Raw genomic sequence first — 27,002 nt, forward strand, 5'->3', positions numbered from 1 at the left:
TCTGCAGGTACAGGCATAAAGAAAGGAATAAAGAGCAGGGAGTAAGGACTGCTTTACCGCAAGTAAAGTGGTAATAAATTGATTCTCAGATTTTATGAAAATACTTTCTGTGGTGATATGTTGTTAGGCAGCTTTGGTGCTTGTGCTATTAAGTAACTTTTTATTAAGGCTGGAAAGCATTAACTGGACTCTTGACTACAGGCATAGCTTAAAAAAAATAAAAAAGTTAATGTTGATTATATTAACTTAAGAAGTTTCTAGATAAACCTCCCTTTGGGAAAGGAAGTAAATACTTCCATTCCAAATAGTATTCTAAAATAAGTACGTTGTGGTCATTAAAATGCTTAGACTATAAAATATACCACTTATTCTTCATTTTTGTGTTTATGTTCCCAGTCTGAACGCAGTTAACAGCAAATGCTACTGCTGCATTTTAATAATGGAGAGTGAAAACTTCTACTGGGTTCTGAGAAGTTGATGCAGATGCTGAACATCCAGTTCTGCTTACCAGTTTGTGAAGACAGTCTTCACTGGTGGAAGGAAAGCAATTAATTTACTGCATTTTGTTCTGTCAATTCTGTACAATCTTCCATTTCAATGTCAGGTACTACTGAAGAGCACTTTTTGTAGAATCAAAGTGGTTTTCCCAAGAAAACTTTTAGCATCTATCTGAGATGCTGTTGCTGTAGAGGATGCACTTAACCAGTTGTGATTTCTTTTTTACATGGTATTTAGCTAAAATGAAGCGTTTAAAGTGGACACCAGCATTTTAATTGAGTAGGTGAAGTTTAATTATTCTGCTTTTTAGTAAAATTCTCTTAAGTTATATTCCTCTTCATCTTGCTCTGAAATGGAGGATGAAGCACTCAGGTAGTTATCACTGCTCAGCAGTGCTCCCTTGATTTAGGTCTCCAGCTTGGAATGTTTTGACGTGTTGAGGAAGATGGCATAACTGCTAACTAGAGGTAAAGGATGTAAATGTGAACTGGGAGGCAAGCAAACTACCTGAAGAGAAGGAGAGCAAAACCTATTCCTGACTCTGGAGGCTTTGCTTAAATGTGTTGTCAAATTATTTTGCAACCCAGCTCTTCAACTCTTCTTTCACCACCTCTTTTCCAAACCCTTTACTGTATATCAGCAGACAGAATGATATCACAAGCAATTGCAAGGTGATTTGAGATGTGTAACCATCATTACAACAGCTTCATGTTTTCTTGATGCCCTGGTGTGTGAGCCATGATTTAGGTAACTTGCAATATGGTTCCTCTTCCCTAATTGGTGTTTTTTTTATGGACTGGAATTAAATGTAGGATACTTAACCTTGGGGTAGAACAGGACATCACACAAGCTTAATCTTCACTAGGTTGTTTTTTTTTTTTTCCTAAAAGGAAGTTCTGTCACTGTAATGTATCCCTTCTAACAGAGTTCTGATTGTACTGATAGGCAACACATGCTGTAGTGTCAAAGCATTTAATCTGTTATGGATATGAAAGTGACCTTCCAAGCAGGAGAGTTGAGAAGTCTTGAAATTGTTGCAGAGAAGTTGGTGGTATTTACTGTTCAAATGCCTCTGAGTTCATGTCACTTCTTAGGAAAGTTCCTGTTATTTGTACGTATCTATTGAGGCAAATATTAGCAGTTTCTTTCAGATGTAGCAAACATGAATGGGTGGTATCCTGACCTCTTTAGAGAAACAATGCGGGTAGCAGCTTGGTGCATAGGAGAAGGAGATGCACTAACAACAAGCGCAGTGTCTCAGCAGCGCCTCTTTGCAGAACACAAGGTTTGCAAAGCAGATGTTTCTTACAGATGCGTACAGAAATGATGAAAATTTGATCAAAACAGGCTGAAGAACCCTTTGTTGCAGTTAACCATAGCCGTTCTCATACTTCAGGCTGAAGCAGGCAAGGACTAATGACAACATAGTCAGCATGAGTCATGTGTTCAGGAAGAGCAAACAAACAAATGCAAATATGTTACTGTCTGAGGAATCATAATTGTTACCTTGGAGCTCAATGTGGAAGTGCAGAGAGAAGTCTTATTCAAGCATCATTGATGGTTTGAACAAGGATAAACCTGTGCTCCTTCAGGCTTCACAGAAACTTTGGGTTTATTTCCAGCTTAAATAAAGCAAGCAAATGTACTTACAAAATCGGTAATTCTGTCAAAAGAGTTGCCTCAAATAGAGACTCCCTCCTCCATCTTCTGACACACGTAGGTGCAGTGCACCTAAGCAACCTATGAGCTTTAGGGGCACAGGTGAAGCCCCACAGGAGAAGGGATTGGTGTTAAAATGTTTCACAGCTGAACAGCGTCCTGCTGTGCCACTCTGTGTGTGGTAAGTACCACTAGTCCCCATCTGCTGGTGTGGTGAGCAAAGATCCATCAGTAATCCTCTACAGAAAGTTCCTGCTCCTTACCTATTAGCAGAGCTGTTGTTTATGGCTAAATAAATATTTAGTTACTCTCCAATGAACTTGTTTGTGATACAAAACCGGTCAGTAGTGTTTACTATTTTCAACTGATTCTCAAAAAGCCATTGTACTCTTCTGGGGTGGTTGTAGCTGGTGAAGAAGCAGGCAGCAGTTTCTGCAGGGAAGGGTTCTCAAGGGTCTGCATAGGTTTGCCTGCTGTCTTATTCTACAGCTCTGTGTCTGTGTAGGACGGTGTGCTGAGGACTGTGTTACTGTCTGCCCTTTGTAGGGCAAGAAACTTTAGCTGCAGAATTGAGATGTCTCACTTAGGGAGCTGTGCCTTTGTGTTAATTCCTCATGAACTTTCCACAAATGGTTTTAAAAAGAGTTAGGAAATACCTCAGTGGAAAATGTGTGGAGGTTTTGTTTTTAGTATAGAAGCTTAAAGCAACAACAACAACAAAAACTCCCGTGGCTTTTGCTGAGGCACACAGTTCTTTGTAAAAGCTCTCTCAGAAGTAAAGCTTCATCCCATCTTCTGTTGATTTGTTACTTGCAAACAATGCTTGTTGTTAAAGGAAGCCATTAAGTCTACAGAAACCAAGCCTATGCTTCTGCAAGTGCGTGGCTGTGGTGGTGAAGGTAGAAGAGGAAACCTAACTTATATTTGGATTACAAAATAGAAGCTTCTGCGCTCCCATTCATTCCCCTATATTTAACTTCAGATAATCTGCACAGTTTGCAGAAACACTGCTATTCACTGCCACCTCAAAACCTATTTATTTTACACATGAGCTGCGTTCGGGGTCTGGAGCAATTCTTTCTGTGTAGCAGAAACCTTTTATCTCTATTTACTGTTGCTTTCAGCCTTGGTTCTAAGAAATGTTATGTGAATAGTATATGATATGTCATAACTCAACATCGAGTTTTGGCTTTTTCAGCTTCTACTTAGAGAGGAAGGGCTGATGGGGTGCCTCTGCTGAGAAAAGGCAAATTAAAATTTATAAACAGAAGTTCTTATCTCAGCCCAGTTTTTGTAGGAACATGCATTTCCAAATGAGCTGATAGGGTGAGTGTTGCTGATTGACTCCGCTGTTACTTTTGCTTGTAGCAGAGCGGCAGGTCTGAGGACTGCGGTGCCTCCAGTGTCACTATTTCTTTCGCTGCCCTTCTAGGCGGGGGCAGTTCTTTTTCAACAGAACTAGAGGTTCATCTTGCTGCAGCAAAGGGAATTACTTCTAAACGTCAGGCATTAGGTGAGGGCTCGGCTGGAGGGAGTGTGCAGCACCTGGGCTCGCTCTGCTGCTCCTTGTCCTTGTCTGTGTGCCAGCACTTCCTGTTTGTACGGATTCTGTTTACTGTCTGGGTTCCAAATAGCCCGGGAAGGTGGGAGGATGGGAAGAAGCAGAAAGAAAAGCAAACAGCATTATTTAAGGTGGAATTTTGTATTTCTGTGTGTATATATATGTGCTAGCATTTGTTACTATGTAGCCCAGTGACACGGAAGAGTCTGTCCAGTTCTCTTGATGTTGCTCTGTACTGATTTCCAAAAAAAAAAAAAAGACTTCTGCATACATAAACTGAAATTGAAGCTCTGGGTGTTTGTAGCAAGGAACAGAGAGGTGCTTTTACTTTGCGTTCCCTCTGAAGTTCTTGTTAAGGAAGGCTTGTCACCCACACAAAATAGATTATTTTTAAACAGTAAAGGAAAGCCTTATTTCTACTGGTGGTACAAAGTGACTCGTTGCTCTGATTTTTACTGCCTAACTTCAAGGCTTTTGGCTTAAACAGCTCAGAAGAGCATGGGTGCTGCTCCCTGGGCTCCAGCACACAGCTGACCCTGACAGCACGGCTCTGATCCCAGCACTCAGATGGGAGTTCTTCCCATCCCACTGCTCCCCCAGCCATGAAGCAGTGAGTAATAAGTACATGAAGGAAGCAAAAAGAGAAGATGCATTGCCTCACTAGTTCTTCACTGTGCTGTGTGACCGGGGGTCCTCTATAAATACAAGATCCTTTGAGGTAAAGCTAGAAATGGAATTCTTGAATGACTTGGAACTAAAAAGTCTTAATTCCAGGCTTTCTTTAACAAAGGAAAAGAAATCTGCCTTAAACTGGAAGAAAATGTTCTAGGACAGATGCTGTGCTCTTGGTATGTCACAGGCTCCCTAGGGAAAAAGCACTGTCATGGTGGGAGTTGCAGAGGTCACCAGCAACTTGCAAATGCTTCTTTCCTGTCATCTTGTTTTCATGGCTCCCAGATAGTGATGCTGTAAACAGTGTGCATGCATGGCTGGGGGAGGCTGCTCAAGGGGGTATAGAAATAATGTGATGCCAAAACCCTAGGATTTATGAAGGTGTTTTGTTTTTCTTACAGGAAAAAAAAATAGTAATACTTCGAGCTTTTTTAAAACCAGGTAAATGAAAAAACAACTGTTCATCTTGCTTGGGTTTTTTCTTCTGATATCTGATACTGTATCATTCTCGAGTAATTTTTCAGAATGGCCCAGCAATGCTTTGTAGTGAGTTCCTTATTTTTCTGGATGATCTCATCATTGGTATTACTTACGGTGTCTGAATGTCACTACAACCAGAGGATATTAGATTCAGAAATGAAAAGATAGCTGCATGCAAGAGAACTTTAAAGAAACATCTAATAAAGCCTATCTTCTCATATGTAACTAAACTAAAGCAGAGTCTTAGTGAGATTTCCTCTTCACAGTAGAGAATGACCTTGTATTTCTTCTGTGCTGTAATTCTACAAATACCAGCAGTAATGTTAATTTTTCTAGCTTGGTGTAGAACAATGCAGAGGTGCTGCTTGGGGGTAAGGGGAGGGAAGTAGGTAACTGCAGCTAACATTGATATCGTTGCTTCTCTGTTTCAGAAGGAAACAAAACGCTGGGAAGATGTTTTTGGTTGTTAGATCCCTCTGCATGTTGTTTCCCTTGAGCTGCTGTTTGTGATCAGATAAGAAATTCTGCGTATTTGCGCCTCTTCTGTGGAAGGATAAAGACAAAAATAATACGTAAGAAATTCACATACGTAAATAATACAGAAGAAATTCACACTCATTTACTTGCATTACATCAGTCTTCTCTTGCTTTCTGTTATGAACAAAGCAGCGCTGCTACTGTGTGTAACAGTGTTGTCATAGAGGAGTTTCAGACATCTTTGTCTTCCTGGATTTTGGAGAAGTGCCAGCTTGGCAAGCAGGAAGAACAAAAGGACGGGACTGAAAATATCTCGTCGGAGGCAGCCTCACCATCACCACACATCAGGTTGGGACAGCAGCAGAATTAGGCAAGCAGCCCGGCCCAGTTTTCTTCATGGTAAGCACTGGAGTAGCTGTTCTCTAAAGATGAGAATAAAATATTTTGGTCTTGAAAGTTTGAGATTTTGGGAACAAAATGGAACGTAGATTTTTTGGCGTTCTCGAAAATGTTACTTTTGCCACACAACTTCTTTTTCATAATGTTAGTTTTGGGGATTCCATAGAATCTTTTTTTTCTAAAAAACAAACAGAAAAACTGTGGGGAAATAGCTAAAGCTTTGTTCTTCTACTGGTTTGGAACAGAACATAGAACTCACAACTGTGTAGTAAATTGGAATCTATAAACATAGTTGGATTGCTTAATGAGCAGATTCCTTTTTTTCCTTAGATGACAAAAGGGGAAAAAAAAAGTCTAGAAGATACTTCCAGCTGGCAAAGAAATAAAATTTACATAGCCATCTTATTGAACGACTTTTTGATACTGATGATAGTGCAAATTATTATAAAACATTACTGCATCCTGTTTATGACAGCCATGTAATGAGGTTTGTCTTACAATTGGAAAAGCCAGTGGTCCTCAACTGAAGTGTAGAAGTCAGAATGGTTAATTCAGTCTCAAGTACGGACTGATAAAATTGTATTGAGTGTTTAGTCTGCCTTTCTGAATTGATTTTGAAACACTAGCTGATGTTTACAGCAATGCAAAATTATTGTCCTCTTTCAGTTACTGGAATGCATATCTTTTTGCATCAGCCTCGCATGTTTTATGCCTTTGATGTGGTGTTTCTGTACAGCTCATTTTTGATTCTTCCCTCTGTATTTGCTAGCTTTTTTATTAGGTGGTACGTAATAGGAGAATTTCCTACTTGCAAAGCCTGAAGAGTAGTACAAGGTGCTGGTGGATGACAGAATAAGTCTCCTAAAGTGAATAAAATGATTTAGATTTTTTTGCTGGACTGGCCCACAGACTTGCATGGTGAGTCTTTATATCTGCTTTATAAAACACGTGTTAATGTTAGGTGATGCTCCTCTCTTTAGAGAGCCATTCCACAGGAAATTTACAAAACAGGGAAGAAAATCGTGTTAACCATGTTACTTAATAGCCAAATATTGTCATCCACCTGAAGTTAGTAGAATATCTGTGGACAGTCTCTGCAGTGAAAATTAATCTAATCTGTAAAAATCAGTGTTCTCCTAGCAAGAAGGTTGTCTGGATTTTCTAATAGAGGAGTTCATGCAAGATCACTTCTCTGTTGTCATTTGCTGTTTTTTATGATGTGGATTCCATTTGTACTGAAGGATAACAGTCCTTTTTAGCATAAAACTGAGACCAGCAGAGAGTCTTCTGACAAAATGCTGTGTGCAAAAATGCTTGCAGTGGAAAAAGCACTGCCAGGGTGTCCTACTGGGCTGTAGATGCACGAGGTTTTTATGTGATAGTGTGGCTGTAACAGCTGCAGTAGGCTCAGATGTCTTTAGGAAAAATATATGGGCATTTTTGACTAGAGTTCATTTGTCCCAAACTAAGTCTGTATATGTTATGAACACAGAACGTGTTATGGTTAGGAACCTCTGTTAACTGGGGTGTGGTACAGCTCTTACTGAATTTTTCCTCCACTGACCTCCATTCCTCAGAGGGAAGGAATTCTCAGAAGTAGTAGCAGCAAACTTCAGTGTCTGGTAAATATTTTCAGAGTTAACATATTTGTATGTCATGGAGAAGGCGTTAGAAAGCTAACTGTAGCCTGCAACTGAATAAAACAGTCAACAGAATGAAGTTCAGTTAACTGTGCTGTCTCAGTTCTGCATGATTCACTGTTGTGTGGTGGTAAAACCCCACCGTACTGGAGTTCATCCGAAACATATTTTGAAGGCCTGTGTCTTAGAATTCCTTTAACTAAATTTTGTAGTTCCACTGTATCATATAAGAAAATAGATCATATAAATCAGCATGATGAATGTATCAAGCGAGTATAAGTAAGTATTTTGGGAAATCTGCTGATGAACTTCCCTCTTTCTTCCTTCATATATATTGATTATTTTTGAGTTTTAAAATTCGATCTGTTAGGTCAGTAGCTTAGCAAGGTTAGCGATGGAGAAGATGCTTAACACATCAGGAAGGCGGTAATGAGTTCAAAAGGCCGCGGTCTGATCTGCTGATGCCTTCAAGCTTTTCTTTTCTGACAAAGCTTTTGGCTCAGGAGCAAGGTTTTAGGTATTTTTGGATTGCAGGTGTGGTGGTGCAGTGTTCATTTGAAGTGCTTGCATGGAGCCTTACTTGGATCTAAATAACATCTCTTCAGAATTCTCTGAAAATTATACTTTGACTGTCGAAGAACATAATTGATTCTCTTTATTCCAGGCAGCCTTCCAGATATGGAGTGTACACAGCAATGCAAGCTGCCAACTGTACTTCAAAACTGTTTCTGTTTATGTTTTTGCTTTCCAAATCCAAACCCTGGAGGCGTGCTTACATGCACAAGTGAATGTGCACACAGCGACTACACACAGACCCAGCACGTCTGTTACCCAATTTAAAACAAAAGCTGCTCTTCTGGGGCAGTTGCTCTTAAAGGCAGTGTAGATATTTGGGCTGTCCTTTTTGGTCCATTTTCAAGCTTTTAAAAGAAACGATCTTGAGTTGGCACTTTACTTTATAATCTCTTCAAAAGCCAAAGGTTTACATTTCTTTTGAAAACATGATGTACAGAAGGATTCAATATGTGCGTGTGTTTCACATTTTTGCCTCAGTTTCTTTGTTGGCAATTATTGGTAGGGAGGGAGGGAGGGTTGGCAATGAAACCATCACTTCTGAAGGAGAGTTAGCTCAGCACTGCTGCAGTAGTGCTTTCTGCCCTGCATAGATCCCGGTGTTCACCTCTGTCTCTCAGTAAGGCAGTTCAAACAGTGGAAACTAAACCAAGAGGGGCAGAGTGAGTAGTTCTTTGCCATTTTAATCCAGCTGAGCCTGCAAGGAGCCGGCTTGGGGAGTGTGGGTGCCAGCATGATGTAGAATGAGAACACCTGCCTTGGGCAGCGAGAAGATGGGCCCTTGTGACCATCAGTTCAGAAAGGCCCAACCAGGGTTGTGGTACCAAACTTAAAAGACTGCTGGTAGAAACTCAGCCTGTGTTGTGAATACTTAACTTGATTGTGGTCCACCTATATTATTGTTGTTTGTGTATGTGGACAGAAAAGTTCTTACGACTGCATATTCTTGCTTGGTATTTTAATGCTGGTATATACCTTAACAGTAATGTGTTTTTTACCTATGCTTGTAATTAAGAAGTGTAGATAAAAACATGTTATTTTAGATAGTGTCTTGCTTATGCTTTACCTGATTAAAAAAACAAGATGCCATTGAACCTTCTCAGTATTTCTTTTTATTTGTAGGCTGAGTTAGCAGTAATTCATGGTTTTTCAAGTTGCTCTGAATGGCTCTATCAGGGTTCATTTGTAATGTTTTGTAATTGAAAGCTTTCCTGGTTTGACTCTTCAAATACACTGTGAGTGTGCTTAGAACTTTCCATTTCAGCATCTGCTTTGCTGAGACCATTACAATGACAAGGAAAACAGCTTCTTCAAGCTGCTTTTCAAAAAGAAGTCAGTAGCATAGTCCCTTAGTCCTTTTAAATACGTATGAAGTGTTAGTGGAAAAGCATTTTTCTAAACCTGCAGTGTCCCTTTAGTATGCTTTGCTGATAATTTTAAAAGTCCAAACTGCAACTACAAAGGAGGGGAAGGAAGGAAAAAGAAACCCTATTCCTGCTGAGTGTTACTTAGGAAGCAGTGCATTTGGGAAAATATTCTTGTTCTTCTGCATCTTAAGAACTGCAGTGTGGTAAAAGTGGCCATAATTCAGGAGAAAACATTTCAGAAAAGAAGTACTGAAGAACAGGGGGGTCGTGATTATTTTTTATGTGCGTATGTGCATACATACATAGCATGTGGCTTTTGGAATAGTAGCCTAGTAGTTTCCTAGCCCTGTGCTGTCTGGACACTTGGCTAAGGGAGGGAGCATAATGGACTGTTATTTAGGAGTCTGGTATTGCCTTTTCTTATAAGGAATTTTTCATAACACAAATGCTGAATTTAATGAGATTATTAGTAATGCACTGTTTGAGATCTGCGTAACATATGATGACCTCAAAGTATATGTCTGTGACTGTAAGAAATGTTTGAAAAGCTTTGATCTGAAATTCATTCTGATGTTTGTATTTAAAATACTAATGTTTAAATCTCTGATTTTTATGTAGGTTTAACTCATACGAATCACTGCTTGAAAAACTTCAAGTACAGAATTATTGAAAGACTTAAAAATGCCGCCCCGACCATCATCTGGTGAACTATGGGGCATCCACTTGATGCCCCCGAGGATCCTTGTGGAGTGTCTTCTCCCAAACGGAATGATAGTGACTCTAGAATGCCTCCGTGAGGCTACATTACTAACTATCAAACATGAACTTTTTAAAGAAGCAAGAAAATACCCTCTCTATCAGCTCCTTCAAGATGAATCTTCTTACATTTTTGTAAGTGTTACGCAAGAAGCAGAAAGAGAAGAATTTTTTGATGAAACACGGAGACTTTGTGACCTGCGGCTATTTCAGCCTTTCCTAAAAGTCATTGAACCAGTAGGTAACAGAGAAGAAAAGATACTTAACAGAGAAATAGGTGAGATTATCTGTATTTAAACATAGCTAATCTGCTTAACTGGTTTCTCCTCTTCAAAATAGAAAGCTAGAATCAATGTGCTGTATTTGTTACCTTTTGCTTTGTCTATCAAAGATTACATTTCAGAGTTGTTGCACCAAATGTCCCAACATGTTGATCATAGTTAAGCCAATATTTGTAAACTATTCTTTATTTCATTCACACATGTATATTTATATATATACAATTGTATATAGGTTAGTAGTGCATATTTTTGGTAGTCACCAGTTAGCAGGATTTCATATTAGTACAGAGCAAAGCCTTTTTGTACTTGTTTTATTTGGGAAGCAGATCTTGATTTGTTTTGAATTCTACGGAACAGTGATAACTAAGGAAAGGTACAGGAGGGTTTAATTGCAAATATTTAGCTACGTTTGCAGTGGTACAGTTTTTAATACTGCTTTGTCTTGCTTAGAGTGCAAAATCTGAGAAACAAGGTGTTTTTCTTCCCCCTTTCCCTTTCAGACAGAGCATTAGTAGGTGTGGGAAGGATCATGATAAAAACACCTGAGTACATTGTTTTGAATCATTTCTGGGGAAGCCCAGAACTTTTCCATTATCCAGGAGGCACAGGAAAACTAGCATGTGTTTTGGTATCTAGGTTAAGTATCTACATTCAGTTAGTGCAAGGATACTGCCTTTCTTAGTTTCTAACAGGTGTATGCTGCAGTGCTAGAGACTTATCAACTGGAAATACTTGTTCTGGGGTGCTCCTAATTGTTAAATTATCTAATAGTTGTAAATGCATCATGGGTAGATTTCTGTTTTGTGAAACATAGCCTGGTCAGAACTCGGGGAGAGTAGTGGCTACCTGACTATGTGTGGAGATAAAAGTGAAAGTTTTCAAATTTGAGCATCCATGCATGAATCACTCATTAGGAATGTAATCTAATGAAAACAAATGTAGTTAGACTTGAGACTGAAGAGTTGAGAGGAATACGCAAATCTTTGCCCAAGAGTTAAGTTCATTATTTCTTAGGCTGCTATGGGAGCTCACAAAAAAATGTGAAGACCTGTCATTGAGTTGTAAGCAAAGCTGATTATGGCTCTAATAGTTATCAATGATCCTGTTGGAGTTTTAGAGAAAATCAGGAACCACAGCTCGTGTTCCACTCAAAAAACTTTATTTGCTGACTTCAAAAAAGTTGATTACTGATTCTTTTCCTCCCTGAGAGTTATTAGCAATGAAAGTGGTAATTTGAGGTTTGCAGGATTTTCAGTGAAAATGTATCAGGCTTCTAACCTTTTTTGTGATTACTGCTTTGTTCTTGAATGACATAAAATCAATTTGTATATGAAGTGGAAGCCAGTGGTTAACACAATATTGCAGGTTGTATTTTGCTTTAAATGTATTTTTTTTCAAGCAGTGGTAGAAGGAATCTTCAGTTTAATTTAGTTATCTGTTGTAATTATTTTTCTATGCTTCTGCAACATTATAGGTTTTGCTATTGGCATGCCCATCTGTGAGTTTGACATGGTTAAGGATCCTGAAGTACAAGATTTCAGAAGAAATATTCTTAATGTTTGTAAAGAAGCAGTAGATCTTCGAGATGCCAATGCTCCGCACAGTAGAGCATTGTATGTCTGTCCTCCAAATGTAGAGTCTTCACCTGAGCTACCCAAACACATATACAATAAACTAGATAAAGGTAAGATAAATATTTACTGTAGGCACAATATTTTTCTGTGATTGAAATCAAAAACCACAACTGGTGACTTAAGCAAATTTGTGTAGTATATCTGATACACTGCAGCTGTATCATAACCCTGAGTTGTTCAGAAAAACTTGCTTAATAGAATGTAGGTTCAAAAGGCAGGCAGCAAAACTTTAAAATTACTTTTTTGCTATTCTAGTAATTTCATGGAACAGTTACTGTTTTCTTGAAGGCTGAATGTTAGATATGGAGGTTGGTGGCCCTGCCTGTAGCAATGGGGTTGGAGGTTGATGGTCCCTGAGGTCCCTTCCAACCCAAGCCATTTTATGATTCTGTGATTCTATGAATTGTCAGTAGTATTTGATGTAACATTTGTAGTATTTGATGTAAAATTCTTAATCCTAAGGTATAAAAGTTTGAATTTACACTTGAATCATAAATAAGCTTAGGGCATCTAGTTCCTCGCAGAAGTTATCAATCCTCTCTTGGATTGGGCTATGAATCTTGTTTTTGTCATCTTGTAGTAGTAATTCTATGTGGCTTTGTTTCTTTAGGGTGTGAAGGGGTGATGGTTTGCTGAAAGTGATAGGCTTAACATTTCGTATTTATTTTAGGGCAAATAATAGTGGTGATATGGGTAATAGTTTCACCTAACAATGATAAGCAGAAGTACACCTTAAAAATCAATCATGACTGTGTGCCTGAGCAAGTTATTGCTGAAGCAATTAGGAAGAAAACACGAAGTATGTTGCTGTCATCTGAACAACTGAAGCTCTGCGTGTTGGAGTACCAGGGCAAGTATATTTTGAAAGTGTGCGGCTGTGATGAATACCTGCTAGAAAAATATCCTCTGAGCCAGTATAAGGTGAGTAACATGATGAACTCATTTTAAAGTACACTGAAAAAATCCTAATGTGTGTGGGAGAAAAGTGATCAGTCTCATTATATATAGTCAAAAACAAAGAAAGTAAAAATCTGTTTCTTTAGGGTAATTGGCTTATATGTATCTGACTCAAGAGTGTATTTGTTGCTGTATGTGCTTCAGTATGTGGCCAGGGAAGGTAATTTAAAGTAGAATTTACGTCATTCATTCAACTTTAAAAAAAAAAAAATGCAGTAGCAGTTTTGCTCTAACGTGAGCAATAAATCAGTGGTAGGTTCTCTGAGAAGTATACTACATTTCTGATGGCAAGAGATGAATAACATTTGAATGGGGCTGATGCAATGCAAAAAGAAATTAAATTGGATGTTGAGTTATGAGGCAACCATTACTCTGTGAATCTTCTCCCTCCCTGCTTTAGGGGTTGGGGAAAAAAAATAAGCAAGCTCTCTTGGCTTACTGTTGATTACATCAGTAAACTTCTTGATCTTATGAAAGGGGAGTGGTAAACTTCCAATACCATATTTATCAGTTAAATCTTCCTTGTTGCTACCCATCCTTCAGTGTCTTTGTTCTCTTAGTGTTGTACCGGTAGCAGAACTGGCAGAAGAGCCTGAGAGCAGTCCTTTCTGAAGTAGACAATGTTACCCTGTATATTTCCTGACAGACTGCTGTTGCTCTCTCTCTGAGAAACCTACTGTTGTAATAACAGCTCCCATTCCTCTATCTAAAATGGTTGACAGTCTGCTCTTCAGAGCTATGGAGGAGATAAGGGGGATGGGGGATCCTGATACTGGGAAAAGGAACTTAATATTATGCAAGCTGGGGAAGAAGTGCAGGCATATGTGACTAATTTTGTGCAGTCATGAGATCAAACACTAAACCTATTTGATCTAGTGTGGCTGCTTCAAAAGTATCTGGTATGCCTTTCTGTGCCACGGAAGAGCTTACTAATTACAGTCCAGAGCTGACCCTATCTTAACACTTTGTAGTACTGTTGCCAGATGAAATACTTTCAGCAGTCACTCCTGAGCAGACACAATACAGGTTTGAGTGTGGCAAGATCAGTGTAAAGAGGTAAAGCTGAAAAGTTTCTGAACAAAAAATGAACAGTTCTGCATGTTCCCTGTTCTTTTTCTAACTGTGGCTAGGAGTGTTAGGGGCACATGTGCTAGGTTGGTACAGTACATTGTAACAGCAGTATGCAAGGCAGAAGATAGCTAACCTGCTTCTGGGAACATCCCTAATCTGGAACTGTTCTCTGCACTGTGCCTGAGCTTAAGAGCCCTATGAGACACTTGTCTTTGCCAGCTCTGTTCTGTATCTGCAGTTAAGCCTTCAACTGTTGTAGGCATCGTTCATGCCTCCAAAAATCTGTTTGAAGTACTGCTGTGCCATTTTACCCCATCATGTATTTAAACTGTTGAATGTTGCAACAAAAAACACTGAAGGATTTACGTAAAGGAACAGACCTGAGCTCTTTAAGTATGCTTTTATTTTTATGTTATTCTGAATGCTTTTAGGTAGTGATTACCAGGAGCATGCGCTTAGAAAACATACTGAATTTTGGTTTTGTTTTCTTACAGTACATAAGAAGTTGTATAATGCTTGGTCGCATGCCCAATCTGATGCTGATGGCTAAAGAAAGTCTATATACCCAGCTGCCACTGGATACCTTTACAATGCCATCTTACTCCAGGCGTATCTCTACAGCTACACCCTACATGAATGGAGAAGCTACAGCCAAATCGCTCTGGACTATAAACAGTGCTCTCAGAATAAGAATCCTCTGTGCAACCTATGTAAATGTGAACATTAGAGACATTGACAAGGTAAGGCAAATGCTGTATAGCATATGTAGCTTTTGACACACACGGTTTCTCTCTTTTCCATAATTGCATTAGAAAAGAGGTGTTATTTCTAATGTTAGAAGATTAGACCACTTTGTTATTTAAATTTCAGCCCTCTATTCTGAAAAACAGAGCCATGTTCTAAAATCCACATGTTTTTGTATACTTCTGAAAAACGCATGGATCGTGGTATACAGCTAAAGGAGTGCTCTAGTTTATTTCAGCTGAGTTCGTAATAGATGTGCTATCTTCCACATTTTAAACTATGAACATATTCAAGCATATTGTACAGTAAGTGAGAATACATCTGACGAGAAGATGCTGGATAGCATGCTGCTAGCTTTGTTCTTAGAAGGGGAGGTATGAGAAGATCAGTGAGAAAAGGCGTGTGCAGCTTAGTCCTGCTGAAGTCATATGGCAAGTCTCTACCTCACCCAGAATTTATTTGGTCTTTTTTCTTTCTGTGGTTTGGCTCATAAAGAATTCGTCATTCCAATTTGTTTTTAGAAGTTCCTTTCAAGTTCATTAGTGTATTTTTAAGTACTTCTACAACAGTAGTGAGGAGAAAGATCAAAACCTTTTTTTTTTCTTCCATAGGAGTATACTTACTTGAAGAGCATGAATAAATTTGGGTTGAGGAGTGGTGGTGAAACTGTTCTTGTTTGTTTGTTGAGGTGAAATATTGATGGGTGTTTTCTTCAATAGAAAGGAGAAAGCAATGTATTGTAATCATACTATATGTTGATAGGAATGAAAACTTTGTTTATAGTGGAGTTTCAAAAATAGTACTGATATTAACATTACTTTCAGATCTACGTTAGAACAGGTATCTACCATGGAGGAGAACCTTTATGTGACAATGTGAATACTCAGAGGGTACCTTGTTCTAATCCCAGGTAAGATACTAGAAAAACTGTAGAGAACCTGACTTTTGGGGCACTATGAATTATAGTATTGAAGAAGTGAAAGCACTGCGTAACATTATTCAGGTATATCTCATTGCTGGCAATCCTTTAGCTGAAGAACATTTACAGTCCCTGTATTGACCAGGTCTGTTTTACATAAACATTCATGATTGCCTCTGAAACTCCTATGTAATTACTGTTTAGTATCATGAAATCAGCATAGCTCTGGGCAGTCTAGCTCTGTTTTTCACTTTGGATCTACAGCTGGTGTTCCAGTTGCAGGTTCAGATTCCAACATCAGCAAGAGGCAATGTGATGTAATGCAATCCACACATTTGTTCCAGTGCGGTTGCAGAGCATGTGCTAAAGCAGAAGCACTGATGGGAATCATTTGGTAATGTGAAAGTGACTGCCAGGTCTGGGCTGATTGTTTCCAGAAGATTTGACCTGCTGTGAATTTTATCATAAAAAATAATAATAAATAAATCCCATGAGCTTTAAAGTGCTATTAGTGTGCAAAAAGAAGCTTTATATGAGTGTATGTAAGCATACAGAGAACAAATATTTAAGAGATTGAATTTTTGCCTGTAACTCTGAATAAAGAGGTGTGAAATGTTAGCATCCGCTAGGATTAGATGTGATGTGTGTTCAAAAATAAGTTCTGACTTGCGTTTTCTGTCTGCCTTCAAGTCTTTGGAGGTTTCAGAGTGTTTACTGTAGATATGATTAGGTATTAACATTAGAGGGCACAATGATACATGCAGGTTTTTAGAAAAAATAGCTTAATCCTCCTGCTTACCCTACAGATGGTTGAAGTTTTTGTTCGAGCATAGCTGTTTTTGAGGGAGAATGTTATGGGAAAGATGGTCAAGGACATGGCTGGAAAACAGAGATGCTGTTACACACAGATACATAATATTTGAAAGTAACACGTAAGAAAAAATTAATGGTGTCCTTGGAAGCTGCTGCTGCTTCCAACTGAGAAAATAACTGTATTTAGCAGTTCAAAAGCACAGTTGTGCACATTGTGAGAGAAGTCCTTCTTAAAGAAGTTCATGAACATATATTCCTCTAGAACTAATCTCTGCTCTTATTACTATGATAAATAGAGTGATATCTGAGTTATTTCAACAGTCTTATCATAGAACTACAGAGCCAAGAGCAGAATGAAAGCACTAGCTTTATTATTCATGGTTCAAACTACTCCATAATGATGGAGGGACTATATAGTAATGAAGTAGGAGAAACAGTGACTGTGTACCAGGCTCTGGTGTGCTTAAGGAATAAGTGCAGTGAAAAAATGCTTATTTCCTTCTATGGAGTACTGTTTTGCTAATGCATTACAAGCTTGTGGGATAGCAAACCTGTCATTATGTAAAAAGGATTTGAGGAAACCTTTACTTTCACAACTAAATGAGACTGTATTCCAATTAGTGATACAATAGGCAGTCATTTAAAGCGGTAACATGTTTCAGTCTGCTGTGATTTTGCAGTTCCTTGCCTTTTGACTGCTAATTGCTTCCTATTGCATTTATTTACCATTTTAAAAGCAACATAGTTAATACAGTCAAGTAGAATTAAGCAAGCTTTTGGAAAGTGTCCAATTGCTGCTAGCAATTTTGGTTTTCCTTTCTTTATGCAGCTATAGCAGTGTTGTTTTGTATCACTGTTGCTGAGGAATGTCATCCATATATTCAACAATTCCCCTCAAATTTAGGAGAAGTGTTAGCAATGTGTCATTTTATTGCTTAGCTCTGTAAATTGCAGTTCTAAAACATTTTTCTACAGTCAAGTTCTAATTATACCAAGCATAATATATTAGCAAAAATAAAATTGTTATTCTTTATAGTGTTTATTGTGCACAAGAGGAATGTGGCCAGACATCAGAAATATTAGATTTGTTACATTTTATCTTGTTTTACTTTTAGGAATTAACAGTATTATTTTTAGGGGTATAGCGTTGTTTTTAGCATAACAGTTGATTGCATGCAGTTGTCTAACACAGTGTCTTTTAACTGGTTTTAATCTGCTTGTTAAATGTTGCAGATGGAATGAATGGCTGTTGTATGACATGTACATTCCTGATCTTCCACGTGCTGCTCGGCTCTGCCTTTCTATCTGTTCTGTTAAAGGCCGGAAGGGTGCTAAAGAGGTAAAGTGCTTCATAGCTTTAGTAAACTAACAAGCAGAGGTTACGCAAAGTTTGGGAAGATATTTGGCAGTTGCTGTTCTGGTAATTAGTCTCAATGCAATGTTGGATTTGAATCTGATTAAAATAGGGATTTTTCTTATGTATCATTCATTTGTCAGTGTTATCTTAAACCACAAAAAGAAGCTTGCCCATTCAACACTAAATCATATCAGTACTGTGTTGCTGGCCGGAAAACTCAGTGGTAGTCTTTTGAGGTCTGAATACCTAGGAAGAAAACACAACTTCTGTAACTTTCATTCTGCTAATCTGGAAATGTAACAAGTTGCTCTTAGATAAGAATGTTGTTTCTTGTGACTCACAATCAGAGATTTGATGTCAGAGATCAATTTCAGTGGTTCCACAACAATGAAGTGGTGTGCTAGATATGTGGCTTATCAGACAAAAGTGGACCTGAACAAGTGTTGCCAAAAGAAACACAAAGCAATTTCTGATATAATGATACTTCTTTAGTTGTTTGCGTACTGCCAGCTTCAATTGCCCAAGCAAAGTGGTATTCATGATAGCAAGGTTATGTACTTCGCTGTTTTCTGAAGTCCAGTTTCTGTTTCTGTCCTTCCCCATCCTAAACTGCTTGAAGTAGCAAAGGAGTCCACTCAAAGCATGCCATTCATTGTTAACGTAATTTTATCTTTTTTACTTGACCTGCTGGTTTACTATCAGCTAGACTTTAAAGGCATGGAAAGCAGCCTGCTGTTTATTTTACGATAGATCAGAATAACTTGGTTTTGATAACATCTCTCTACTGCACAGATGGAAATAAGAAATATTTGGTTGGGAGGGACCTAGTAAGTATTTAAAGCTGTGGTGAATCCCTATTATTTTTTTAATGTTTCTTTTTTGAAAATGTATATCTGATAATTAGAAGTTGAAACTGAAAAATCGCCTTTTAACCTCTTTAAGGAGCACTGTCCATTGGCTTGGGGAAATATAAACATGTTTGACTACACAGACACTCTTGTATCTGGGAAAATGGCTTTGAATCTTTGGGCAGTACCCCATGGACTGGAGGATTTGTTGAATCCTATTGGTGTTACTGGATCAAATCCGAATAAGGTAAGTATGTGCATGTGAACTGCCTCCTCAGGAATGTATATTCAAAATATGCTATATTCTAGTTAGTATAATTCAACAGAAGTAATCTAAATTCCCTTTACATAGGAAACTCCATGTTTAGAGCTGGAATTTGATTGGTTTAGCAATCCTGTGAAGTTTCCAGATATGACAGTGATTGAAGAGCATGCCAATTGGACAATCTCACGTGAACTGGGCTTTAATTACAGCTATGCGGGACTGGTAAGAAGAACTTGCTTTCCAAGAATAGTTACTAAAATATCAAAGTATTTGCTGCCTTTTTTTCCACAGTATGCTAGTGATAGATTATCTTAATCTATTACTGACCAGCACTTAGAAAAGAAACTGTCTTACCATGCTAACTGTAAGCATGTTTTTGGTATATTTAAATAATTGATTCAGGTGTCTGAACTACTCAGTTTAACTTCTCAAAAGTTGTAATTTTCATTCATTGATACTGTTTTCTTTATTGCAATTCCATTTTTTGTAGTCTCATCTGCAGAAAATTCTTTCATTACTCATCCTTTCCCAATTCTTAAATGTTTGGTAGGTTTGAACTGTACTGTGATTGTTCCCTTTAAATTTGTGGTATCTTCAGGTTTGAGGGCCCAGGCTTTCTATATTCAAGTATTGTGTGTTTTTATGGCTACTCTTAGCACTCCCTTTAGTTAGGGAGGTAAGAGGCAATACAGTATATATTTCAAATCAGATACTAGAGTACCGAGCATTGCCCAGCCTTATCTGAAAGCTGTAGAATGCTTGCTTGAAACGGTCAAAATTAGCCAAGCAGTCACTGAAGTATGATTTCTATATAGATGTTTGTGATAATGCAGAGAACATAACTATACTTTTTGGTTACCATGAAGTGCATTATACTGCATTTAAAATCAATTACTGCACTCTGCATAAGGTGTAATTTATATAAGTTCATTATTACTTTGGACATGAAACAATCCTTACTGAATGTCTCCAGCTTTGCTACTTGCACTGCATATGTAAACATATTTTAGAATACGTTCTGGAAACTTTCATGTGGCAACACAGCAGTCTTGAATCCCTCTATTTTTTTGAGTCCTGTCCATGTGCTTCAGAATGCTAATAAATGAGCATGTTGGTGCACTGAGATGCCAACTATCACAGTGCTAGCAGGTAAAGGTGCTAAAAGCTCTGAAGTAATAGCGTTAGATGGAAGTTTGAAGGCAGGAATATTTTTGTCCTGTGTGATAGGACTGAACACGTCACGAGAACGTGAATACAGAGAGCTGAGTCTGTAGTATATGCCATGTTGCTGTAATCTGACAACTGTTGCTGCATTGCTTGTATTCTTAGAAATAATACACTTTACCTCTTAAGAGGTGCCTTGGTCTCTTGTCTGAAAACTTCAGATTGTTCCTTTCTTCAGTTTCTGTTTGGTGTTTATTTGACTTTCTATAAAAGCCAGGCAGATGGCTCTTTTCCAGAGTACCAGTTCAGTCAGCTGAAAATCACCATCAATAAAACTAGCTGAGAAAGCCCAGCTCATTCTTGCTTTGTATATTTTTAGTGGAAATAAGAAAAATGTAGAACAGGAGATCGTTACTGTGTGTTTTTTCTCTCTATTCTTGAAGCATTCTACAGTTCAGACATTTTGAACATTAATAAAATTGATTGTTCTTCCTTTTTTCTTTTTTTTGTAGAAGTCAGTATTGTACAGAAGTCAAAATGAGTTCATTTTAATAACACTGTTCAATCTGCATATAATTTTTGGAAAATTTTTGGGTACTTCATCTTAAGTGTCAGACTTGTTTGTTACAGTTTTATTATATATAAACACAGTAATGCAGCCTAAGCTTTTTTCCCTTTTAATTGATTCTGTCATGGAGATGTTAGAGATTGCATCATTTCAATGTTGCTTTGCAAAAAATAAATATGAAGTAAGAAATTGGAGATGTAGAAGAAAACTGAACTTGGCTATGAAATATTTAAGCTGTAGTATCAATATCTGTCATTGGTCTTAGCTGGTTCTAGTAGGAAGTCTCAGTACATGCTGAAATGAATTTTAGCTAGTTCTGCTCTTTAGGGAGGATTTTACACTAGTTCTGGCTAATGTTTTCTGGTCATTCTGTTATGCAAGCTTTCCTACAGTGTTCTACCTTTACTTACCTAGCCTCACCCTCCTGTACTCTGCTTTTTCAATTCTGATTCTTTCAGCCCGTTCAGCAGTTCTTAGAAATCTCAAAACTGGAGACAGAAGTGACCTGTTTCATTTTGTGCCATGCTAGGCTGCTGTTGTTCATCACATGCCAACTACTATTTCTCCACAAAGCTGACTGGTGAACTGTACTTCCTGTCCCAGCAGTGAATAAAAGCAGTTATAGAAAATCAAAGGCCTAGTCTTCAATTTCTCTATTTTAAGCTTGTAAGTCCTCACTTATAGTAGAAGGAAACAACAAAGTGGTATTATGTGTCGTATAAATGTTCCTGCGCTCTAAGAGTACTTCTACGTTGTATGACTGTAGAATGAGGAGGGTTAATGGACCACTTTCTCTCTGCAGAGTAATAGAATAGCTAGAGACAATGAATTAAGAGAAAGTGACAAGGAGCAACTGCGAGCCATATGTACACGGGATCCTTTGTCTGAAATCACTGAGCAAGAGAAAGACTTCCTCTGGAGCCACAGGTACTGAGGAAAAGCAAAAGTGAATGCACAAAACAAAAATGACACTTTGTACAAACAACCTTCATTCTCTTTTTCAGACACTATTGCGTAAATACCCCGGAAATTCTGCCTAAATTACTTCTGTCTGTTAAATGGAATTCTAGAGATGAAGTGGCTCAGGTAACAAACGAATGTCACTGAAGAAGTTTTAAGTTCTGAAGAAGCTTTAAAATCTGGACTTTTTTGTAAAATAACATAAGTTCTTATGCTATGTTGAATGAAAACAGATAATTTGAGTTGCCTCTTTAACTAGTTGATTGTTTTGTATTTGCTGTATGCAATCCATTTGTCTGTTCCAGGAAAGGTTTTGTGTTCTCATTCTTAAATTCAATCTGAGTCTTTGCTTTTTTCTGGTGGCATTACTTGCATCCTTGCTATGATGCTGAGTATTATTTCAATGTGAGATTTTGTTTTTGTACTTTTAGAGTGGATAAAATAAGTCAAACTGGCACTAATACCAAACTATTTTTTAGAAGTGAATGATAAACAGCTTATATTCAGCAGCAGTTTGTGTGGTTATACTTTCTATTGGGTGTGTATTACAACGTCTTCCTCTTCAATGTGAGTGTGTATAATGTCCTTGGACTTCATTGTCCACAGATGTACTGTTTGGTGAAAGATTGGCCTCCAATCAAGCCAGAGCAAGCAATGGAGCTTTTGGATTGCAATTATCCAGATCCAATGGTGCGAGCCTTTGCAGTTCGGTGTCTGGAGAAGTACTTAACAGATGACAAGCTGTCTCAGTACTTAATCCAGCTAGTACAGGTATGTAACACTTAGGTATTCTTGATGCCTTATGTACATTTGATAATTATGCAAGTTTAAAATACAAGAAAAGTTAAGACATTGTGGAAAATGTAAGAATCCTGTTTTCAGTGCAAATTACATTAGGAGGAGCTCTGAAAGATGAAAGTTACTTTTCTGTTGTGCTCTGGTTTCTGGTGTTGGTATGAAATGTCGAAATTCTGCAGAGATGCAGAACTGTTCTACCAACTGGAACAGGCAACTGTTTCAGTTGTCTTGCATATGGTGGCACACAAACAGAAGCATCTTTTTTACAATGTTAAGTATGCTGAAGCTAAAATATTTGGTAACAGTATGGGAAGCATCAGATGGTAAGTTTTTGAAATAAAAGCAGTCTGTGCACTCTGTTAGCAGATATTCTTTAAATGCTGATGTGTGTATCAAAATACCAAGGTCAGGCAGCCTAAAAATTTTTTATATCAAACTTGAATTGTGTTTTATTTAACTGTCTTAATCTATTTGCTGTTCAGCAAAAATAACTGCAGCTAATTTTCTTCCAAATTTTCTTTGTCCTTAACTAGGTTCTGAAATATGAACAGTACTTAGATAATCAACTGGTGAGATTTTTACTCAAGAAGGCACTGACCAATCAACGGATAGGACACTTCTTCTTTTGGCATTTAAAGTAAGCTTAGTAAATCTTGAGTAGTGACAAGATTCCTACAAGCTTTTAAAAAAAAAAGTTCCATATGCTACATGCTTTTCTTTTGGGAAATATTACTACTCAACAATTAAAAAGCAAACTTTATTTTAAGAGTTTGAATGCATAGTTTGATAATAGAATGCATTCCTTGCAGTTTTTAAAGCAAATTAGTAATAGATTATGAATCTTTATATCATCTGCTTCATTTTGATTCTTTCCTCTAATAGCAGTTACTCTAAAAGCAGGGGTGTCTAAGATAGCTGGAAGCTTCCTGTAAGCAGCTAATAATACAACTTACAACAGATCTCTGTTCTAGAACCTTCCACCAGTCTTTCTGAGCAGTTTTTTCCAAAACTGAGCTACTTCTGAAGTTAAGCCAGAAAGCCATGGGAAAATGTTCCTGAAAAATCCCTATCTCTGCAGACTTGTCTTTAGAAGGCTGTAACATCTCTGTGCATTTACAAATAGCTGAGGCCCAAAGCAAGTCACACAACTAGACCAGATAAACCTTTGAAAAATTATGGTTTGTGAATTCTTATAAAGACCACAGAGATTGATAGCCAAAATATCCCTGTTCTTCTGTATTAAGCATAGCATGGGTTCTCGTAAGTTCTATTGTTGAGAAGGCTGAATAGAACTCAGATTTCAGCATTCTGAGTTGTATCCAGATCTCATCTGAGAATGCTGTTCTAAGATGAAACGCTAAAGATAAGACATAGAAATAAGAAATCTTTGTTCTCTACCTGTTTTAATAATGACCAAGGATAATGGAATATCTTGGCTGACTAATTTATATTAGGGGATGTAGAATGATGTGAAGTTTGAGAGTAGTTAAGAACAAAGTAACTAGCCTGGGATTAATAACAGAAGGAGAAGATTAAACTGCTTAGAAAGCTGGAACTTGAATTGAAACTGGAGGCTTAGTGGTTGGTTGGTTTGTTTTTTTTGACAAGCATGGATTTTGAATAAAGTTAACAGAGAAGGACAGGATGTAGCAAGAAGGGGAATGGAGTCAAGAGAAAAGGAAGGGTGAAAGCTGCTGGGTTAGTTGTAAAAAGTAAGGAACTCTGCTGATCAGTTACGTCAAAATGAGATGAGTTGTGGGAGGCCAACACAAGTTACGTAACTGGGAAGGACCCATAGGCAGCCTTCAGAAAGGTGTTACAGTATAGTTTCATTTTTTGGCACCTGTAAGTGGTCTTGTCTTAAAGCTGTAACTGTTCTTCCTCTCTGTAGGTCTGAAATGCACAATAAAACTGTAAGTCAGAGGTTTGGTTTACTTCTGGAGTCCTATTGTCGAGCGTGTGGAATGTACCTAAAGCATCTGAGCAGGCAGGTGGAGGCTATGGAGAAGTTGATTAACCTCACAGATATTCTCAAGCAGGAAAAGAAAGATGAGACCCAGAAGGTATTTTAAGCTGTCCACACATCAAAACTTTTGTGACTTAGTCGTAGGAATCACTAGAACTATTTTACTGGATTAATTAGAAACGTATTTATACTACTAACTTCAGTAGGTAGTATCTTTGAAGCTGTAGTATTCTGTGTGCACCTTGCTATTGTCTGTCTCTTAAGCTAATGGAACCTGAGTTGAGAGCTTTGATTTGTGTAACCTGTGGCAAAGCAGAGTTGCTGATAGTGGAATTGTGCAAAACCATGCTTAAAACAAAAGCTGAAACCTGATTCTTATCTTTTACATGTAGTCAGTGTTCTTACAATCTGAATGTACTTTTTTTTAGGTGCAGATGAAGTTTCTTGTTGAACAAATGAGACGTCCAGATTTTATGGATGCTTTACAAGGCTTTATCTCTCCTCTTAATCCTGCTCATCAACTAGGAAATCTTCGGTATTGTCTTCAGTTCTGAAATGTACCCAGATAACTAAGTAAATGCTTAGTAAGGTTAACATCAACAACATCACAGTTAAATGCTAACATACTAAATATTGGGTGTAAGTGAAGTAGTTTCAGTGCAATGATGTAATAAATTAGAGAACAACATGATAGCTTGCTGTTCCTGTTAGATGGTAGGAACTGTGGCCCTTTTTCCATGTGTAAGGAACACTTGCTGCCAAAGGAAAAATGAGTGTAGCTAACTCTTCACTTGTGGCTAGCCAATGATTAGCATTGCAGTTACTAATATAAATTTCAAGATGAAAACAGTGGTAGATTTTCAGTTCTCCGTGCATTACTTAATTTGATACCTGTTCAAATATTTTGAAGAAAATGGAGATTGTAATAGTATCATGGAAACACGATATGAGAATCTAAATATCCTTATTTCATATATATCTTTTTTTATAGGCTTGAGGAGTGCAGAATAATGTCATCTGCAAAGAGACCCCTGTGGTTAAACTGGGAAAACCCAGATATTATGTCTGAATTGCTATTTCAGAACAATGAGATAATCTTTAAAAATGGAGATGGTAAGGGTCACACGACAATTCCATTGTTATGTTTTAATATGTATTTTTAAACAGCTTTAAAATTGCCACCACAAGTTCATGTTCATTCTCATCTACCTACCAGCCATTCTTTTCTTGAGAGAATAAAACCTCCATTCATCTATATGAACCTTACTACAATTTACCACTCAAAAGTGGTTATTTCTAAAAGAAGTAAGATGTGACAGTATCCTGTGTTATGAAACTTGCTGTCTTATCTATTTGATTATTCTAGACTTACGTCAAGACATGCTGACACTTCAGATAATTAGAATTATGGAAAACATCTGGCAAAACCAAGGTCTTGATCTTCGGTAAGCATTAGAGGTCATTCTTAAGCAATTCTGTTCCTAATGGTTTATGCTTTGGTTTGTTACTAGAGAATACTTCTCTACTACCCAAAGGTAGTAAGTAAAATGCAATAACTGTGAATACTTTTGTATATTTTAAAGAGGATTTTTTATAACTTTCAGTTAGCTAAACAACTGGGTTCTGTGAAGTTACCAATCTGGTTTGGAAAATGTTTGTCTCATTTAAGTTGCTGTGAGGGATCTACATATCAGGAATGGCTACGATCACACAAACAAGCCACCCTATAGTCTGCTGATGGTATCTGTAGCATTTGCTTTGAATAGGTTATCAAACTTATAGTCTTCAGCAAATAAACAACTTATAAACCAGAGCAGAGAAGCTTACCTCCATGGCAACACCAGTGGTTAGCTCTGCTGCTGGTTACTCGCTGCACTGGTGTTCCAGTTTCTTAGATCAAACTAACTGTTGCTGATTTGTTTACTGTTGTGTGTTTTTTTTGTCACAAAAAACTGATGTTCCAGTGTAGCTAGAAGGCTGTTTTCCTCTATTAGTGAGAGATACTTTTACCCTCATAAGGAAAGAAAGTTCAGGAGAAAAAGGGTTTCCTTAGAAGCATGACTCTCTGAAATCTTTTAAGAGAGGGTGTTAAACATGATAATGGTTGTTACTTTTAGTATTTGAATAAGACTGCTTTGACTTCTCTCAGGAAAAAATGTTTCAAATGAAACTGACAGAAGAAATGCAGATTTGGTGATAGGGGCAGAGAACTGTGGGGAGGGGAGAAAGGGGAAGATAACAAGTAATATCTACTTGCAAAAAGGAAGAAGTTACTGAGTCTATCCTTTGAGTTTCACTTACAGATTACGGAATACTTTATGAACTCTGAAGAGCACATGAGTAAATGGCTTTCTGGGTATAGTTAGTCCATTAATATCTGGATGAACAATAATGGTGCTGACTATAGATTCCAATTACAATTTTGTATTATGTGCAGGTGCTACTTGAAAACTCATTTTGAACATTCCATGCTGGCAACACAGTGTATTACCTGCTACTTCTGCAAAGGAATTCATAAGTCCTAACATTCACTTTCTGAATGCTTAGGTTCTGACTCTAGTATTTCAGTTTTAAT

The 27,002-nt window shown here is 37.7% G+C and overlaps 1 protein-coding gene across 4 annotated transcripts in view; it reads left to right on the forward strand.

The window, feature by feature from the left end:
• Positions 1-27,002, forward strand: part of PIK3CA (phosphatidylinositol-4,5-bisphosphate 3-kinase catalytic subunit alpha) — a 36,506-nt gene that overhangs the window by 4,443 nt on the left and 5,061 nt on the right. Inside the window, exons 2-21 of one of the 4 annotated variants that reach the window (XM_048954686.1) lie at positions 4,792-4,831; positions 5,302-5,442; positions 5,537-5,746; positions 6,516-6,664; positions 9,945-10,359; positions 11,838-12,047; positions 12,668-12,918; positions 14,520-14,765; positions 15,594-15,679; positions 17,735-17,840; positions 18,801-18,953; positions 19,059-19,193; positions 21,506-21,630; positions 21,708-21,789; positions 22,270-22,434; positions 22,995-23,098; positions 24,353-24,524; positions 24,856-24,962; positions 25,419-25,540; positions 25,794-25,872. In XM_048954686.1, the coding sequence (XP_048810643.1) occupies positions 10,008-10,359; positions 11,838-12,047; positions 12,668-12,918; positions 14,520-14,765; positions 15,594-15,679; positions 17,735-17,840; positions 18,801-18,953; positions 19,059-19,193; positions 21,506-21,630; positions 21,708-21,789; positions 22,270-22,434; positions 22,995-23,098; positions 24,353-24,524; positions 24,856-24,962; positions 25,419-25,540; positions 25,794-25,872 (2,495 nt within the window). In that variant the 5' untranslated portion in view covers positions 4,792-4,831; positions 5,302-5,442; positions 5,537-5,746; positions 6,516-6,664; positions 9,945-10,007. The remainder of the gene's footprint in view (positions 1-4,791; positions 4,832-5,301; positions 5,443-5,536; positions 5,747-6,515; positions 6,665-9,944; positions 10,360-11,837; positions 12,048-12,667; positions 12,919-14,519; positions 14,766-15,593; positions 15,680-17,734; positions 17,841-18,800; positions 18,954-19,058; positions 19,194-21,505; positions 21,631-21,707; positions 21,790-22,269; positions 22,435-22,994; positions 23,099-24,352; positions 24,525-24,855; positions 24,963-25,418; positions 25,541-25,793; positions 25,873-27,002) is intronic. The other 3 variants (XM_048954684.1, XM_048954688.1, XM_048954685.1) reach the window with 3 other exon arrangements.

The sequence above is a fragment of the Lagopus muta genome, chromosome 9 (assembly GCF_023343835.1).
Source record: "Lagopus muta isolate bLagMut1 chromosome 9, bLagMut1 primary, whole genome shotgun sequence".
Lineage (NCBI taxonomy): Eukaryota > Metazoa > Chordata > Aves > Galliformes > Phasianidae > Lagopus > Lagopus muta.